The 20722-nt window shown below is 36.5% G+C and overlaps 2 protein-coding genes across 2 annotated transcripts in view; both read right to left on the bottom strand.

Annotated features, from left to right (window-relative positions):
* The window catches only part of LOC114239933 (immunomodulatory peroxidase), a 33804-nt gene extending 28379 nt beyond the window's left edge, over window positions 1-5425 (bottom strand). The window contains exons 1-3 of the mRNA XM_089728263.1: window positions 4242-5425; window positions 2999-3245; window positions 2112-2320 (exon numbers count right to left, since the gene is read on the bottom strand). Coding sequence (XP_089584389.1) covers window positions 2112-2320; window positions 2999-3245; window positions 4242-4455 — 670 coding nt within the window. The 5' untranslated portion in view covers window positions 4456-5425. The remainder of the gene's footprint in view (window positions 1-2111; window positions 2321-2998; window positions 3246-4241) is intronic.
* A 147-nt stretch (window positions 5426-5572) lies between these two features.
* Window positions 5573-20722, bottom strand: part of Fa2h (Fatty acid 2-hydroxylase) — a 35555-nt gene continuing 20405 nt past the window's right edge. Inside the window, exons 3-6 of the mRNA XM_089728265.1 lie at window positions 18979-19154; window positions 14510-14636; window positions 13023-13142; window positions 5573-8598 (exon numbers count right to left, since the gene is read on the bottom strand). Of these exons, the coding sequence (XP_089584391.1) occupies window positions 8513-8598; window positions 13023-13142; window positions 14510-14636; window positions 18979-19154 (509 nt within the window). The 3' untranslated portion in view covers window positions 5573-8512. The remainder of the gene's footprint in view (window positions 8599-13022; window positions 13143-14509; window positions 14637-18978; window positions 19155-20722) is intronic.

Here is a 20722-nt window from a genome sequence, read left to right as displayed (position 1 = left end):
TGGCTCGCTAGTGAGAACGTTACAAAACTCGCACTAAGCACACTGATCACGGATATACGTATCGGTCGGTACGATGCGCCGATGCGCGTCACGTCGAGCAATATAGTGTATCGGCTGATAAGGCGATATCGGATTCAACGATATTGCTGCGATATATAGATATTGAATCTATATACGGTTTATATCACCCACTCCTACGGAATACCGACTATTGCGCAGTTTGATTATAGGTATTACGTATAAACCGTCGTTGAAGTCGTCGTGGCCTAAGGGATAAGACGTCCGGTGCATTCGTGTTGAGCGATGCACCCGGTGTTCGAATCTCAAGCGGGTACCAATTTTTCTAATGAAACAAATGTTCACGATTGATTTCCACGGTGAAAGAATAACATCGTGTAATAAAAATTAAAAAAAAACCCGCAAAAATTATAATTTGCGTAATTACTGGTGGTAGGACCTCTTGTGGGTCCGCGCGGGTGGGTACCACCACCCTGCCTATTTCTGCCGTGAAGCAGTGATGCGTTTCGGTTTGAAGGGTGGGGCAGCCGTTGTAACTTACTTGAGACCTTAGAACTTATATCTCAAGGTGGGTGGCGCATTTACGTTGTGGATGTCTATGGGCTCCAGTAACCACTTAACACCAGGTGGGCTGTGAGATCGTCCACCCATCTAAGCAAAAAAAAACCTGTACACTCAGAATACACTCTGAGCCTGTACGGACGTATCTTAGGGCGCGCATGTATAACGCTTTTAATAAGTTAAAAACATTTATAAATGACCGTTTTAAACTATTTTATCTGTGAATTTACCATTTATTTTTATATTTATTTAAGGTAAAAAAAATAATTAAAAGATACTTTTTTCAAAAATCCCGTAGCGATATCTGCAAAATATATCAAAGTAAGCTCAGTACAAAAAGGGCTAACATTTTAAAGATATGAACCTAGTTAATAAGTACGTCAGTAATGTGTACCTATATAAATTTTTTTTCTCCCTACCTATGGTGATAGCCTTGAGAGGCTATTTCTGCTTCACCCTAACGTTTGTAGGTGAGCTCACGGGGCTCAAACCGGAGAGTTGCTAACACTGACCCTAGCAAGAGCAGTGCTTTGCAGAATCTACCACCGGATCGGAAGCGCGACCCACTGAGAAGATCCGGCGAGAAACTCAGTGGGCTGTGTCTATGGGTTAACGAGCCCTTCGTCGCAAGCGACGGGTTCGACGAGGACGGTGAACGGTGCTTGTGGTGCCTAAAAGCACCTTTAATGGATCAGGGGGATCCGTAATGACGTGCTTTGGGCGACGTCGACGGTTCACCATTCGCCTATATAATAATATAAACGTACCTAACCAATAGCAAAATATCTTCGTTTTCGAGAACGGTTTCAACACACCCTGTGTATTTGAAAAAGTTTCATTGTGTTTTTTGAACTCGAAATAGTTATAATTATTGAACTCGAAATAGCAATAAGTATAAACTTAAATAGCGCGATCTCAAAAAGTCTACGACTACAAAATAATTCATTGCTTTTCATAGATCATCATTTCATTGCTTCACTAGTGATCATGAAATTATGAAAGCCAAGTGAAGTTAAAAAACAGATTTGGTTCTTGAAATATATACACTGTTACGCGCTGGGGCTCGGGATTTATAAAAGTTTCACTCAAGTACAAACTCTATTTAACAATTAGAACACTTAGGGCACATTTCATAATTCGCAATTCAGTTCTTCCGCTTCGCTTCAGGTGATCCGTTCGCTGTTTCGCTTCGAGTAGAACCGATTACCGACTGCCTTTATGTAATCTCTGCAACGCTTTATAGTCGACATGACAAGTCTACAATTACCGAGAACATTCCCGGTAGTACTTACTAGTCGTTTCGATATGCTTTCCCCCCTGATAATAGATGGCGTTACACTTCTCTAGCGTTCTCGATATTACTAGTTCTTTTGATATTCGTTTCTGCTATTTGATAACAAATGGCGTTACTCTTACCGGCATAACGATACATATAAAGCGAATCGCGTATTAAGATTTCTACCCACAATATTTTGATCACGAAATCATTTTGTTCGGAAACAATCTTAAAACCATTAAAAACTAAAACATACCATCGCCGTATCTAGGGTTAGCTATTCTAGTAAAACACGCGCCCTTCCTGCCCCAGTAAGGGTGTCGCTCGTTGTTACAAATGCCATCTGTTGTGCGGTACTTGGCGTTCCCGCAGATAATGGTTGAGGGCATGCCGAGGGTAGGATCTTGGACTTTAATAACCTGGTTCTCCAAGAATGCCATAAACGTGTTTGGCGTAACATCACTGCTGTGGAAATAAATATATATATAATGATGGTAGATCATATCATGGCCTTGACTTTCAAATTTGTTTTTCTCAATGATCGGGTTTGAAGCTACAAAAACTTTTATTTTTTATGTGACCATTTTTTTATTGAGATATAATATTTTGAAAATCACTAAACCATTTTTGGTTTCTTAATAAATGCTCTTAGTGTGCAAAGTCTCTAAATTTAGCATACTCATAATTAATTATATGAATTCGATGTTATTTAATTAAACATGTGCTGCCATCTATTTTTAAGAACGTAAATTACTATCTTACTAAAATTTTGTTAATTTTGAATTAGGTACTGACTAAATAGTTCTAACAGAATTCATAAATTAAAATGAACATTAATTTAATCTAAATGACATGTATACTCATAACTCTTTGTTAATAATATAATACTCCTTAATGTATAAAATCGTTGCCATCCATCTCACCTTCAATAGACATCAAAGAACACAGAAATTTTAAGTAGACGTTTTACTAAATGTGGTGTGATCATTGAATAAAATATTATTAAAAAATTAATTTGATATTTAAGTGTTACGAGGTAAATCTTTTTGAAAAAATTTTTACCTAACGCTTTTTATTTCAAAGCTATAAATTAAAACAATTATCAAGGAGTAAACTCCAATAGAACAGTTCAAGACAACTTACCACGCACATAACTTCGTCTGAAGTACTTTCGTTGAACTAAGAATCTCATGGGACACTTCCACTGCGTTGTTTATATCAGCTGAGTAAGAAGGAGAGAAGAAGTGTAGCAGCGATGGTGAATACGCCTCCAGGTTGATACCATTCTTCACGAGCTTGTTCCCGCGCTCTCTCGAACTGCGGGCCAGCTCGTGACCACATTTCAAACACTCGGTGATCAGATCAGGAGTAATAGGGCCGTCTTCTTCTTCTATTTGACAAAAAAAAAATAGATATTGATAGCACAGATAATATATTGAGTTCGAAAATTTATGTTTTTTTTTCTTTCTTAAAACCAGTCATAATTTTTTTTTGCTGGCGTAATTCGTAGTTAGATGACTGCTATAGGCTGACGATGATGATGATGATGATGAAAGGAAACGAGAAGAAATTAAATTTATTTAAACTTCTAATTTCATGGCTTTTTTTAATTGTCAGGATAGGTGGTGTCATTACTCATCGGAGCCCAAGGATACATCAACCACGTTAATACCGCCACCAAACTTGAGGCAGGAGTTCTAAGTCTCAGTTTTACCATTGAAACCGAAGCGCATTACTGCTTCACGGCAGAAATAGATAGAAGGGTGGTACCCACCCGTACGGGCCACACAAGAGGCCCTACTACCAATAAGAAACTACTGTATTTGTTCATTTTATTTTAATAAATTGTATACGGTAATGAATGTTAGCCTCGCCTCACAGCAAAATGTCTAGAAATGTACATTGCACAGAGAACACAACATAAATTCCGCTGTTAACTTCGAGATACGAGATCAAAGGTTTCAAATCTTACATTTAAATATACATAATCTATACGTTTACATAAATTACTGGTACTAGAGCGTCTTCTCACCCCGCCAGGTAGATACCACCACCCTTTATAAGCTCCACCACTTAGCATCAGGTTATTACTGGTGGTAGGACCTCTTGTGAGTCCGCACGGGTAGGTACCACCACCCTGCCTATTTTTGCCGTGAAGCAGTAATGCGTTTTGGTTTGAAGGGTGGCGCATTTACGTTGTAGATGTCAATGGGCTCCAGTAACCACTTAACACCAGGTGGGCCGTGAGCACGTCCACCAATCTGAGCAATAAAAAAAGGTGATGCGTCAGTTACCATCCAAGTAAGCAAAAAAGAAGTAGTTTTTCATAATCCGAACAAATATTATATACAACACTTGAAAATCACTTAAATATAAAACGACTTACCTATGGAATGTGTTTTAAATATATCACCAAATATGTTTGATGTAGAGGTCAATATTGGACCCAAGGCTGCTAGTAAATCTTCTGCTAGGAAGTCCAATCCTAAGTTACATCCACTTACATTCACGAACAATAAAAACAATACGACTACCCTTAAAACACTTCTAAATTTACAGAACATTTTTTTCACATACATTATTATTGTCTGTATGAGCATCCAAATCGGTTACTTTAAAAAAAAAAACTTTGTCTATGATGATACGTATAAAGAAATCAGAGTCGAAAACATCGCTTCATAGTAACGGCTAGTACGAAAATCAACAAAAGTCGCTCGTCTTATCACCGTTCAAATTATACAAAAAGATTTTTATCTAAAAGTTTGACTAATCAAATCACGTTCATTGCGTTGCACTGTTTTTTTTTTTTTAATAGAAATCACTAAATTTGATAACGCATGTATTTATCATGAATTACGTAATTTTTTGACAATTATTCATTCACCTGTTAGATTATTATTCATCTGTTTTTTTTGTATTTAGGACGATAACAATGCGGGTGTTAAATGAATTGTTATTATCTCCTAACTGCAATAAGTATTTCTTCAAGTTTAGACGTGTAGTAACTGTTTAATATCTATGAAGGTGGAATGTTTTGGAAAATCAAACAAAATCATTGAACGTGACTTCTTAGGTTCTACCAAAAAGCCTGATCCTTCAACGTAAAGCCTATTTACGAAATGATGCGGCAAGGAAATAGAAATACGGGAAATACGACTTTGCTACCCAACATCTTCTTAACTATTAAATTAAATGATTACTAATATTTAATCTTTAACTATAAACCACAAACACATATCCGTGATATGTAGCAAAACCGTTTGCAACCCCCGCACGGCCGCGCGGGTATGTACCACCATCCCGCCTATTTTTATCACGAAGTACATAGTCATGCGTTCTATGTGCTTAGTGCGAGTTTTTTAACGTTCTCGACAGCGTAAAAGTTTATGTCAATGTATGGTGTTGGAACGTTTGCCTATGTTTGCCGCTAGGGGCGCTGTTCCCGCTGCATACAAATTTCAGGTAGTCTAATCAGCTAGTCTAAATAGTGAAACAGCCATTATACAATTGAAAGTTCGACCTTTGATTTCTCAAAATTGGTGACGGCATTCACATGGGCTTCGGCAAGCAATTTACATTAAAGTCGGCTCAAGTGAGCTCACTAATCCTATGAAAAAAAAATTAACCAATTAAAAAAAAACCTCACATTAATGCAAACCATTGTTAGTGAAGAATTGTGATTCTTTGACCAATCATTATAACTCAATTAGACAGAGACCGGTTCTTATTTTTTTATTTCGCTTCACAATATATCGATACTTAATTAATTATAATTATCTAACAGCCAGAAAAACAGAACATGAAATAAAAAACATACGCTACAAAAATAATATTTAATATTATCGCATTTTTTATTATGATTCATACAAACAAAAAGCTAAAAATATAATAACAATTTTTTTATATTTTTTTAGGTACCTTTTTGAAGTGTCGTGGTGGTACTCTAGACCGCTACAAAAAAAAACAACTCATAGACGCGTATAAATAGCACGGTCCAGTGATGCTCTTCACTGTCGCCAGTCACTAAATCAATGTAAATCAGCCCACCATCCGAACAATTTTTTACTATAACATCATTGCTCATAGGCATGACCGAAAGTTTTTTTTTATATAATTACAAATTACATTCAAAGATTGTAAATTGACATTTGATTTGTATATTTTCCTCTTCTTTAATTTACTTAAGAATTAGAACACTCTCCACCACTACTGGAATTGCGAGTTCAAAGCTACGACCTATTATTATTATTATGTAACATAAATAAATATACAATTGTGTTTATGTCGGATCACAGATAATATATTTTTGCATAAATTAAAACTGCAATTTAAGAATACGCTTTAATTCCGAAATGTGAACATTTTTAAGGTTTTTTTTTTAAAACAGTCAGTGATTCGTGATTGCAAAATTTCACCTTGCAATGCTTTATTGTAACTACATAATATGTCTTTTAATTGCTTGTTAATGTGCAATGCAATAGGGAAGTATTATATAAAAAAAATTCACACCAGAGATTTCACTTTTAGGTTATTATTATTTCATTCGTCCTTGAACGTGCCTTGAATATGAATGTATTGTTTTCGTTTTCTGAACGATGAAAATTCGGCGATCTTATTTGTTATTACTACCTAGAACGAGGACGTTAGTTTAGTAATTTAACACAGCCTTACCGAAAATAACCAAACGCGATTTCAAATCCAAATAATCCAAAGCATTACAATACAACATTACTTAGTGTGCTTTTTCGTTAAATGACCGCGGATATTTACATCAAAGAGGCATCACGAGTATTTATTTTGATATAAACTAATTTTCTATACATTTTTTATTATTATTCTGTCAACCTAAATAGTTTTCATTGACGAAATATTATAACATATGAGGCAAGGGAAAGTTTTTTTTTCGTATTTTATGAGCAAAAAGTTACAGAAAATTTATTTAGTTGTGCTGTTTGTTTTTGGCATGTTATGATACTATTTAAATAGACTATTCAAAATGGAAAATTAAAAAATTAAAAACAGTTTCCCGCCTTTTAAAGTTCGATAAAATGAATGAATCTAACGAGTAATTTCAAAGGCAGTTTCATAAAAAATACATAAGAGCAGTTTAATGGACTTGGTTCCGTAATGCTTTGGATGAAACAGAGATGAAAAGCTACGATTTGACCACAAAGCAGTCTGGACCGATTCGATAGGTTTGGAAATAAAAAAGGCACGTATTTGGATACCACACGAGCTGACTAAAAGCGACTTTAATGAATTTCGTCACTCCTTTGCGATTCTTATTTATAAAGAAACAGAACCGTCTACGAAAAGATTGATCGCTCGTGATGAAAAGTGGATTGTTTACCCACGACAAGAACGTGCGAAAAAGATCATGTCCAAAGGGCCGTCAAGCACCACAGACTAGCTCGCAGTTACTGAGTTAATATTACTATGAAAAAAAGGCCTCGAGTTATCGAACGAAATGGTATCTCATATTATTATCAAATCTAAAGAAAGTATGATAAAATATCATAAGTATGTAAATGAAATATGAAAAAATAATTTCCGACCTATTCACGATATATCTGAAATTAATTAGTATAATTTTAGTGTTTCGGTAATTGTTCCCCATTTGACAACTGTGAAACAAACTAGATTTACATTATATAAGTTCACAATTACATATTATATATAAGTACACAATTATATAATAAAAATAACATTATTAATAAAGCTAAAAATACTTTTTGTTCCCAAAAATATTTTGATAATTCATTCATTTTTTATATATTCCGTGGAACGAGCTCGGAACTCACCTGGTGCCTAGTGGATACCAGAGCCCATGGACATCAACAAAGTAAATGCCGAGTTCTGATGCTTAACTGCTTAGTGCAACGGCTGCGCCGCCCTTTAATCTAGACCGCATTATATTTCAGCGGCAGAAATAGGTAAAATAGCAGTACCTACAACAACAACACGGGTACAACCCACACGGGCTCATAATACGGTCTACCACTAAATAATTACACTAAACAATAATTTTTATGACAGATTTTTAATACACAATGTTATTCTTTCATCGTGTAAGTCATTCGTGAACATAAGCGAGGTATGTATTACTTTAAAAAAATGGTATCTGCCTGAGTGATTCGAACACCGGCAGAGTCGCATCGCTCGATACGAATGCACCGGCTCTCTTATCCTCTAGGCCACGACGACTTCTCTTAAAATCACAATAGCACATTTAAATAACCTAACTGCGCCATAAACCTATATTAAACATCTATATTATATATACGAAAACTAATCACATTTTCATCACAACTATAATAGAACAATGACATTAAAAGAAATAAAAAAATACATTAAACTAGAAAATAAAATACAGAACAATTTAAAATAATACAAGTACCACAGTTTTTATGCTTTCGAAAACTAAATGACAAATCATTACAAGGAACATTATTCATACATTATTACAAAAATATTTCTTTTTTTTTTTGATACGGCATGTAAACGTTCAAAGCAAATACTAAATTAATGTCTTAAAAGAATATGATTTTGATATTAAATAAAATTAGTAGTAATACATCAAAAAATACCACCTTTAATTGACTTAGCCTTTGTTAAACATTCAGTGATTGTTTTTTTTTTTTTGTAAATAAACACTTCCTACCAACGTAAGCTAAAACTTAATTTTTTTACGTGAGCAACTGTCCTGAACACATGGTCCCACATTTTCGAGCTTATGCCGTATGCTGAAAGAAAAAAAAATACAATTCATATACCAAGAATTACAGGTTTTAGTTTCATTCGACTATAATGAGTTTTTTGTGACCGCCTTCACCGTACCGTAGATAATAGCGTTTAAATGCGCTATTATATTACATCTTTCTTTCTTTGTTTTGTTTTTTCGAAGAAAATGAACAATTAAGGATCTAATATTCATTTGAGACATTAGGGCGAAATCTCTGTATAACTTCTAGTTTAAGCCTCTCTCCTACTCTTCACATGTTTGCTTAGCGGCATATGAAGAGTAGACGAGAAAATAGTATCTACTCAACCGAGCAAATATGTGGTATACCGGACACTACTTTTACTACCAATTTATACAATACTAGCGACCCGCCCTCGCTTCGCTTCGGAAACATTAAAACACACATGAAACCAAAAAAAATAAATAAATAAAAAATAAAAAAAAGTAGCCTATGTTCATCAGGGACAATGTCGGCTTCTAATGGAAAAAGAATTTTTCAAATCGGTCCAGTAGTTTCGGAGCCTATTCGAAACAAACAAACAAACAAATATTTCCTCTTTATAATATTATTATAGTATAGACAATAGTTTGAAGGAATCACGGAAAATATAATTATGTGGGATTGTAGGGTGAAATCTAGTGAATTTTTAGGTACTTTAAAATCTTATTTTCATAAAAACACTCGTATAATAACCTCGATCGGAATCTCGATTATAATATTGTAATATCGATCGACTACTGACTTTGACATCTCTCTTTTAAAATAAATAGAGTGTGCCAGTGTGAACCGTACCGATATTCCCACAAATATACTATTAATTTTTCTCCTCAATCTTACTACATAGTTGCATATTAGTTGCCTATACCTATAGATAAGCTTAAAATACAAGGGACAAAGTAGTAGGTGTGACATCTGCGATATACCGAAATGTCATTTAAATATTTTTTTATGTCAGAATCGATTTGCGTGAGCGAAGAGATACCTACATCATTTTTATCAGCCAAAATATAACATTTCCCAGGTATTGAATAAGTGGTGACGACGAAGTCCGAATTTTGATTATTCAGGCTTACGTTGAAACTGTTTTAGTTATTTGAATTCGATTCTTTCGGTCAAACGGACTATCTTTGAGCTCGAACGCATGTATAAGTCGCAGCAAAAATATGCAAGAAACTGGTACCAAATCATAAGGGTCTGCAACGCGCTCTAGCTCTTAATAAGAGAGTCCTAAGGAAATAGATAACAAAAACTATCACAATCTTTCTTCTATCTTCTACTTTTTTTTTACTTTCTCTCTACTTTACTTTCTTATACCACAATCTTTTCACAATCGACTTTAAAAAAAATTAAGTTATCAATTCGAAATGTGTTTTACCTCAGAACTTTTGTCTAATTAAACCGATTATGATAAATCTTTTTTATATTTATTTGAAAACTGGTTCCATTTAAGTTTTATAAATATCCGTAATAGTTTCTGAGATATATTTTAATAATGCATATTTAATTGACTTCACTTACGTTAACGAGATTGTCATTTTCAGTGTGTTGAAGCCGGTTTTTTGTCTTTTTTTGTTATTTATTTTTAATTAAACTACACTCGCGAGCAAAAGTTTGGAATCACTTACTTGAAATTGATTCCGCGCGATCTTGTGTACTAAATATTTTTTTGATAATCATAAAAATGAGATCATTTTAAAGGTTGAACTCTTAACTTTAAACTGATACCAAATTCATTCAAATCGAGCCAGTAGTTAAGGAGCTATTCCGGATTAAGTGAAGGAGGTAGGAAACAAAGGAAATATGGAAAAATAATGAATGCATAAAACAACAAAAATTAATAAATAAAAAATTTATTTAGCCTTAAAATTAAATGTCAGTACTTTGTGTTCCCTTCCCTTGCCCCAATAACTCCTCGAAGACGATTCTTCATAGACCTGATCAGCTTTTGAATTGATTCTTGTGGGATACCTTCCCACTTCTCAATCAACGCCGATTTCAGCTCATTCAGGCATGAAGGAGCAGAAGTTCTGGAACGAACCCTATTCTTCAGTTCATCCCACACGTGCTGAATAGGATTCAAGTCAGGGCTGAGCGCAGGCCAGTCCAATGTGGCGATATAGACTTCTTCGAAGTATTCAGTTGTTCCACGGGCAGTGTGACAACGAGCGTTATCGTGCTTAAGGAGGAAGCTATCACCGGCATATCCCGCATAGGGAACGACATGTTCCAGCAGAATATTGGAAATGTACCCGTCCGAAGTTGACCGCCTCCTCGTCCCCCACCAGGCACGAAAACAAGCTCGGTTTTACCGTCGAAGGAAATGCCGGCCCACATCATACAAGAGCCGACCCCATAAGCCACTGTTTCAGCGAAACAGCACTGCGCAAATCGCTCCCCAGGCCGCCTGTAGACCCAACCTCTTCGGTCGCTACCATGCAAACACATCCTGCTCTCGTCGGAGAACAGGATTTGCCTCCATTGCTCAACCTCTCAATTAAGATTGGTACGAGCAAATTGAAGGCGTGCTTGTCGATGAGCTACCGTGAGTTTCGGGCCTGTGACAGGCCTTTTTGGAGTCAGATTCGCTTGCTTGAGTCGTCGACGAACTGTCTACTTGCTAGCTGCTACCCTACGAACATCTCGGAGCTCCTGTTGGACGTCGACACCAGGTTAATGCCGATTTCGGAGAGAGGTTAACACGATAAAACGGTCATTCCTCTCCGATGTGCCCCGGCGCCGTCCAGATCTTGGTCTCGGGATAAAGCTACCAGTCTCTTGAAAGCGCTTGCAAACTTTTGAAACACAGGAATGGCTTATTTGGAGCCGACGAGCGACAATCCGCTGGCTGAGCTCTTCTTGCAATAGGGCTACGATTTGTGCTACTTCTGTAGGTGTTGTCCCAATTGTCGTACAAGGTAAAGGGTCAAAAGTAGCCGAGATATGTACCAGTCAACGTGTGAAAGTCGACTGATAAAGAAAATCCGATAACAGGTGCTTTTATAGGGGTCAGTAGGCCGCAACTCGCGACGTATCAAGCAATTGAAACACGTCTTTTTCGTTATTCCTTCACTTAATCCAAGATAACTTCTTAAATACTGGCTTGATTTTAATGAATTTGGTATCAGTTTAAAGTTAGGAATTCAACCTTTAAAATGATCTCATTTTTATGATTATCAAAAAAATATTTAGTACACAAGATCGCGCGGAATCAATTTCAAGTAAGTGATTCCAAACTTTTGCTCGCGAGTGTAGCTGACCCGTCGAACTTCGTACCACCTAACCATCGATCTATTACCACGATGATAATAAATCGATGTACCTAACAGTCAATGAAGTTCGTGTTATAGATTAGCTGAACTAAATATCACTTTGCCATTAAGGTAGCATTATCCAGACGTATCGTAAGTGATATGTTTATGTATATACACGTATGATATATAATATTTTCCTTAGTTTACAGGAAATAAATTTCTGAACGCACGCATAAATATTTAACAACCAAAATATATGTCAATCCTTTTTCATTACGGTACCGTATTGAATTTCTAAAATCTAAAATACGCCATTATCCGAATAATGTGGATATACAATATCTTGTCTATTTGAAATTCTTGTTTAAAACAGGTTCTTTAATTTGAGGGGAGGAGAGCTTACCGTATCAATGGCTTTTTTTTTCTACCTAAGCTGATGGTCTAGAGAGACCATATCAGCGTAACCTTAACTAGTAGGTGAGCCTCACGAGGCTCAAACCTGACGATAACGGCATTAAATGTTTGACCAATGAACATTTTGTACGGGAAAATGTTTCATCATTTATTTAGTTATTTTCGTGATTTTTTCCGATACTATTAATAGTTATCCTACTATTTGGGACGGAGACAAATACAACAAAACAAATTAAAAACAAACATGAAAATCAGTCTCGGTTCTCGAGTTATAAGTGTTCGAACAAACCCGACTTTGTTTTATACATACCTACATATGATTTGATATGATATTTATATTTTTTCTAATATTTATATACATACCTACATATAATACAGAGGGGCGAAAGGCATTTGGTTTAAGCGACATTTCGGTTTCGCGACAATTTATATTTGTAGGTTTGAGCCCCGTGAGCTCACCTACTAGCCCGGTGACGCTGATATGGTCTCTCAAGACCACCAGCTTAGGTAGGAAAAAAATGCTTATTTAAAGATCCGTTTTTTTTTGTATTAGTCTTAACAATTCGATGTTTTTAATTGAACTTCAATTATGTTTACCACATTTCAAACAGCTGAAGAAGTTTTTTTGTTATGATGATATTTTTAGCAATTTTTAAACTTTAAATTACTCTTTTGTAAAGTTACAAAAATTTCGCTAAAGCCAAATACATTTTGACCTTTCAATAATATGTAGGTGTTATAAGAATGGCAAAAGCGAACCTTTGTCGTGATTGAGGAAATGGTGGTTCGAATGGTATCTCTTCATCGCGTACAGATAGGTTCCGTCTTTTGGCGAGCCGTGATGAACATAATAATGTATCATATCGTAAGTTAGGTAGCCTGAAAACATAATAAATTTAAAGCTTTATCAGTAAAGATAAACCAGATAAGCTAGCTTCTCTGATAGCGGTCCATTCTTAAACAGTGTTTGAAGTCGTCGTGGCCTACAGGATAAGACGTACGGTGCATTCGTGTTGAGCGATGCACCGATGTTCGAATCCTAGGCGGGTACCAATTTTTCTAATGAAATACTCAACCAATGCTCACGATTGACTTCCACGGTAAAGGTATAACATCGTGTAATAAAAATCAAACGCGCAAAATTATAATTTGCGTAATTGCTGGTGGTGGGACCTCTTGTGAGTCCGCGCGGGTAGGCACCACGACCCTGCCTATTTCTGCCGTGAAGCAGTAATGCGTTTCGGTTTGAAGGGCGGGGCAGCCGTTGTTACTATAAGGTCTCACCTTAGAACTCATGTCTCGAGGTGTGTGGCGGCATATACGTTGTAGATGTCTACGGCCTCCGGTAACCATTTAACACTAAATGGGCCGTGAGCTCGTCCACCTATTTATCCAATACAAAAACAATGTATATTATGTTTATTTATCGAATAAGATATATTTTATGCTTCAAGGATTCAACGCTTATATAATATTATATATATTTGATAACCCTTTATATCTAATCTTGGAATAATCTTCGGCAAACATTTGATATATTGTAGGTGACTTGTTAGAATATTTTCGGTGACATCAAGCATCCTTATAATAATAATAATAATAATAATATAGCCTTTTATTCAGATCCATATTACAATTATATGACTAAATATAATATTATATAGAAAACTTAAATTTTATTTAAACCTTAATCTAGCCTATTATTTGATTTTTTTCTTATTTTCTGCAGATCTGTTTGCCAATCGACAAAGGTCTCCTCCAACCTTTTCCACTCATATCTTGGTGATGGCTCAATCCTTATAATAGGCGATGTTAATATTTGGGAGGAACGTAGTATGAAAAGTCCCACCTTTTAAACTTTTCACCTTTTCACCAAACTCAACACCTTTCAAACAGAAAACGCATTATTATTGTTTCACGGCAGAATTATCAGGGTGGTGGTGAGGGTACCCGTGTGGACTCATAAGTAGTCCTACCACCAGTAAATACATTCCACATTACGACCCAAAGATAGTACAAATGAAGCTATATGTCATTGTCTTGTAATCACACTACATCACATCTACTCTTGTTTCTATTTGCCTTGTTTTCTATTGCCCCTGTAGGCAGACGAGCATACGGCCCACCCGATAGGTGAGTGGTTACCGTCGCCCAATGACGTCAGCAACGCCAGGGGCAGAGCCAAGCCGCTTATTACTTATAACTACTAAAGAAATTAATTGATGTTTTTCTTTTTTAAATCTCACCAATGAGTCCTCCGGTCAGCACTAGCACTGGGTAGGGCAGAAACGGCCGAAGTGCTGAGTATATTATTGTGGTTAAACCTAGAGCCGGTATGGGGGGGAACACCTGGCGCAAACCATCGAAGGGAACCTGGAAGTAAAACTATAGATATACAATCAAGAACATACAGTAAACGTCAGAAGGTCGGATTTGCAAGTAAGCAGATTCAGGCAGGTTATCGTGACTTTATCGTGACGTAATCTTAAGAATGTTGGTTTTTCGAACTTCACAACTATCTCAGATGTTGGTATTAAAATTAAAAGTGTAATATCAATATTTAAATTCAATCAATATTTTAAAAACTCTACCTCGTCCGTAAACAAACAGATAAAATCAAAATGTATTTTTATTCCTATATATGCTTTCGTATGCTCTTTTTTAAGCATCACTTCACCAACAACTCGCAATGTAGTTTTACCACTGAAAAGGAGCTCATGACCACGAAAACTGTCAAGTATTTGAAATGACAAAAAAATATATAAATATAAAATATAGAACCGTATAGAACCATAGTATTAATTGTGATTACGACTCGCGTAACCTGAAAAAGATACTATAAACTCGACATCCAACCAAACTCCTCAATAAAGGGGAAATAAATAGGCTTACTTTTTCCTATGTACATCGCACACAAAATTAAAGTATCATTAAATTAGTACACATATTATACATAATGCAAATACACTTATAAACTCTTAAAAACTCATTCTAGGCTCTTCTTCAAACAAGTCTCAAAGAATACTATATAGGGTATAGGTATTAGGTATTCCTTTCATATTAATAAGTATCAAAAACGGTGTCATAGTAAATTAAGAGATATTGACTTCCCTATTATTTTTCGGTAGTGCTGTGATAAGATGTGTGAGAACGTAGAATAGGTATAGACTTCATATTGATAAATTATATATTATTATATAAAATCTGTGATACGTATTTTAAGTGAAATATGTCACGGGATGGAATAAGTACGTAAAGAAATCTCACGCGGAGGCTCGATATAGGTAAGCCCAGTTCTGGCATGACTTACACGCAAATGAGTGAATCTCGGAAAGCTTTCAAAGCCAAATTAAAGGAGTGTCAAAACAACGAGCGTAAGATTAAGATGGACTTAATCGCGTCCAATCATGCATATGGTAGCTTCGGAAGCTTTTGGAGGTAAGTGAATAGGTTGAGTCCTAGATCGAGTCTTCCATCGAATGTTGAAGGGACAAAAGAGCCGGTAGACATTTCCAATCAGTTTTTAGAACATTGTAAAATCTCATCACCGTTAGGTCCATCTACTCGAGCGCATTGTTATGACGTCAGTGGCCTTGAGGTGCGTTTCTTGAGCCCGTGACATCACTGCGGTGGTCAAAAATATGGCTCTCTGGTAAGTCCCCAGGACATAATAGCCTTAGTATTGAACATGTACAAAAGGCGGGTTCACCTACCTAGAATTTTGACTTTATTGTTTAACTTATGTTTAAGTCATTCTTATCTCCCGGCGGAAATGATAAAGACTATGGTCACACCCATTCCTAAGAACAAAACAGGTGATTTGTCAAACATCAATAGCAACAGGCTGATTTCTTTGGCCACAATTGCAGCTAAAATTTTGGATAGCTTACTAAATAGGTGCCTAAATAAACACGTGCATCTTAATGATAGGCAGTTTGGTTTTAGGAATTACTGATACTGCGATAATGACACTTAAGAGTACTGTGCAGTATTATATTGGGAGGAAAACACCTGTGTGCGCATGTTTCCTGGATCTGTCCAGAGCTTTTGATCTTGTTCGATATGGCTTATTATGGAATAAGTTAGCTAGGGAAGTAAAGCTGCGGCCTGAATTAATTAAAACTTTTCAGTATTGTTATGGCAATCATAACAACAGTGTGCGATGGGCCGGTGCGCACTCTGATGCGCACCTTTAGAATGTGGTGTGAGGCCGGGGTCTAACCTCACCTTTACTATTTACCATATATATGAATAAGCTCATCGATGAGCTCAGTAGTGCGGGTGTCGGCTGCATGATCGATGGAGTTTCTTTTAAGAACATTAGTTATGCAGACGACATGGTATTGCTGAGCCCATCTATGAGTGCACTCAGGAAACATTTAAAGATTTGTGAGAGCTAAGCTGAGTCCCACGAGCTGAGGTAGAATGCCAAGAAGAGTGAACTGCTAGTGTTCAAAGCGCAGAACAAAACTTACGAGAAAGTACCTCCAATCTGACTAGCAGGCGCAACGCTTACACAAGTCAAGTGCTTCAAGTACCTCGATCACTGGGTAACAGAGGATGGTACGGACGATTGTGATATAGATAGAGAGCGTAGGGCGTTGATAGTAAGATGCAATATGCTGGCCCGCAGACTTACTGGTTGCGATAGCTATGTTTTTTTTATTGCTTAGATGGGTGGACGAGCCCAGAGCCCACCTGGTATTAAGTGGTTACTGGAGCCCATAGACATCGATTCGAACACCGTTGCATCGCTAGATATGAATGCATCGGACGTCTTATCCTTTAGGCCACGACGACGACATGCTTAAGGGACCTAAAAGCACCGAGAGTGAATCCGGGGGATCCGACAAGACATGTTTCGAGCGTCCCGTCGCGGTCGGATAAGTAATCAGCGGCGGCCACGATAACAGGGTTTTCGTATCAAGCCGCTTTGTTGAAGTAGCGTTCCGACGCTTCCTTAAATAACAACGTTGTCAACCAAAGATGCAAATATAGATAACGCACAATTAAAATTTATTTCAAAAGCAACTATTCGTAAAATATATTTTTATAGCTTTGTTTTTCAAAAATGTTTACTTCGTCTCTTACGAGGTAAGATAATAAGTAATATTCCGTGCATGAATTAAGCATTTAGCTGAGGAATCAAAAAGTTGCCAACCACTGCTTTAAGGTCGTTGCGCCATATTAATGCTTATGAACGACTATGACCATCTAAAATCATATAAAACGAGGATCGTTTCCCTTCGAGGGCGATATCTATTGATGTGTGTTTTAATGACCCTTTGCCTATAAAGAGAAGAAAGTCAAGAATTTATTTCAATTGATCAAAACGATTACAAACCACAAATTCGTAGGCTCATAACTTACGGAAACCAACAAAATTACCCTACACGATATGAGTCACGGTACGCGTATCTAACTGATATCAAATCAATAATATATTGGTCAGAATGCGTAAACGTATGATAGCAGCCGATAAATATCCGATAACATTGTCCCAAATCTGAAACATATTTAATACAATTCATAATATCTTCCTATAATTCGACCAACAAAGCTAAACCTAACTATTGCCGACCTTACCCGTAGTTCATCTTAATTGTCTGCCTAACTCCCTTTAAGTCAGTAATAATCTCGCAGAGTTCAGTACCACTTTCCTGTCTGTAATGTAACCACACTTTTGTTCTAAAGATCTAGATAGTCATCATCATTACCATCAAAGGCGGGTATACTCATCCCCTCCAAAACATGATGTGATAAGAGAACTGGTGGCCCTACCACCTACCATCATAGGAGTCGTGAAGCAGTAATGCGTTTCGATTTGAAGGGTGGGGCAACCGTTGTACTGTAATACTGAGACGTAGAATCCTTGTCTCAAATTGGGTGTCAGCACTTAACACGAAGTGGGCCGTAAGCAATATGAAGAGAAGTGAACGTTGCAATCCACCGTGAGGTATATAACTTCGAAATATCGATTTTTTTAATTAGTTTAGTATAACGGCTTTTCCAATCCACTATTATTAATTCGAAACCTACTGCGATAATCCGGCTAGAAATCCAATGAGTTGTGTCTATGGGTACTGTATGGAATTAAATAAAAAAATTCTTACTATATAATATATAACGCTATACTATAGCTACAGATAGTAAAGATCCGATAATCTGTTCGACGACAAAGTGAGTGAGGCACAAATGTGCATGGTGTATTACTACCATAAAGAAACCATAGATTAAGTTGTGTCGATTAATACTGAACTTCTAAACGATTATCGAGCTTAAATTACATGAATCCACTAAACAGTATTTACACGAAAAATCGATGTTTAAATCCTAAAGCGTAAATAACGAAATTGTTTTGGTAAGATGTGACTAAGACAAATCACGTCATTTCGGATCCGCCCGATCCACTAACGGTGCTTTTAGGTACCTCAAGCACCGGTCGTCGTCCTCGTCGATCCCGTCGCTTGCGACGAAGGACTCGACGAGTAAATTAACCCACAGACACAGCCCACCGAGTTTCTCGCCGGATCTTCTCAGTGGGTCGCGTTTCCGATCCAGATTCGTAGAGTCCGTGAAGCACGGCTCTTGCTAGGGTTCGTGTTAGCAACGTCGTCAGGTTTGAGCTCCGTGAGCTCACCTACTAGTTAAGGTTGATATGGTCTAGAGAGACCATATCAGCGTAGGTGGGATAAAAAAAAGACAAATCACTTACTTTATGGTGCATGCCGTGTATTAAGAAATGCAGTTTGATCATGATGAGCGACGACCCCGGGTCCAAGTGAAAGATCCACCGATGCAGCGAGTATTCCAGTATCGTCCACAACAGCACTCCTAATGAAATATAATACACGTACTGGAATTTTGTGATGTTCGCATCTGTGCAATGTTCTGAAAGAAAGAGAAATAGTCTTTACGTGGTCTGAATAACAAATATCCAAAGGCTTTTGTTTTCAGGCAAAGTCACTTTTAACACGCTCTTGTTAGCTTCACTTAAATATATCTATGTAACGTAATCTTCTAAAGCAATTTTTACCAACTAGAGGACGTCCGGGATTGGAAAATTTGTAGACCTATCAAAGACCGATGACACTACAATTATTCTATTTATCTTCATCTGTTAATGTTATTTAACCTTGTTTTTTCCCCACTTTTATTACTACTAGATGATGACCGAGCTTTACTGGTTTTTTTCTTTTGATAACGCCATCTTGTTGTGTTTTTAAAGCGGTCAGTTGCCCTCAATTAAGAAAAATAGTATTATTATTCGCCAATAGATGTCGGGAAGAGTTGATTATTGAAAACACGAATAAAACATTTTCTGAAAATAAATCGTAGCTAGATCGATTTATCGCCCCCGAAATCCCCTGTAAACTAAATTTTATGAAAATCGTTGGAGCCGCTTCGGAGATTTGCTCGTTTAAAGGTATTTAAAGATTCCGAGATATATACATCCCAGTTCCATTTCAGCGTCCTCCCAATTTACATTAGTTTTGCGTCCATGTGTTTCAATGACATTTGTCTTCATATCTTTGCATATACTGCTTTATAATTCTATAAAATATTGTGTGATGAGTTTCAAATTACAAGATTATAGATATACATCAATATTCTATTTCTGTTCATTCTGGTACCTATTTAGAACCACATTTATATTTACGCCTATATGGCGTCATCGTATATTTCGACTATTCCCCCTTCTTTTATATACAATTGACGTCCTTGGTGTGCATACTTTGTTGCGTGCTGTTATCAAATGTTGTATTTTTTAACCGAATAAAAAAAAGGTGGAGGTTCACAGTTCGTCTGTGTTTTTATATTTTTATTTTTGTTACCTCAGAGCTTTTGACTGGGTGGACCGATTTTATATAATTCTTTTTATACTTGAAAGTTGGTGCTACTAGTGTAGTCCCATTTCAATTGGGTCTAATTTAAAAAATGGTATCCGTGACAAAACTATATAAGTCTTAAATTTAAATTACGTATGTGAGCGAAAAATGGACGAATAATTCAATATCTCGCGAACCAATTTTAATGATTCTTTTTTTTATTGGAAAGGGTATACTATAAGGATATGGGGTTGATGACAGGATCTTAAGTCGCAAATCTTGATGGAGTGAAAGAATCTAGTCGATTTCACGCCAACAAAACACAGGTGTGCGCTTTCAGTACAAAAAATCTCTCCCTTGCCCTCTTTTCAGAGCACTCTGCTACCAACCACTACATTTACGTTGGCATTTGGCATTGCATGAATATAGTCATATGTTACTCAAGGATAATGTAGCTTTCTGATGGTGAAAGAATGTTCAAAATCGTTTCGGAGCCTATCAAATATTTCCTGTTTATAATATTAGTTTCGACAATAACATTTTAAAGCATTTGTTGCTAAAATACTTTGTAATGATATTAGTTGGGAATGTGACGATTCAAACCCAGCATCTATCACCCAGCAAAACAGT

The sequence above is a fragment of the Bombyx mandarina genome, chromosome 06 (assembly GCF_030267445.1).
Source record: "Bombyx mandarina strain Sakado chromosome 06, ASM3026744v2".
Taxonomy (NCBI): domain Eukaryota; kingdom Metazoa; phylum Arthropoda; class Insecta; order Lepidoptera; family Bombycidae; genus Bombyx; species Bombyx mandarina.
This window is presented reverse-complemented; position numbering and strand designations above follow the sequence as displayed.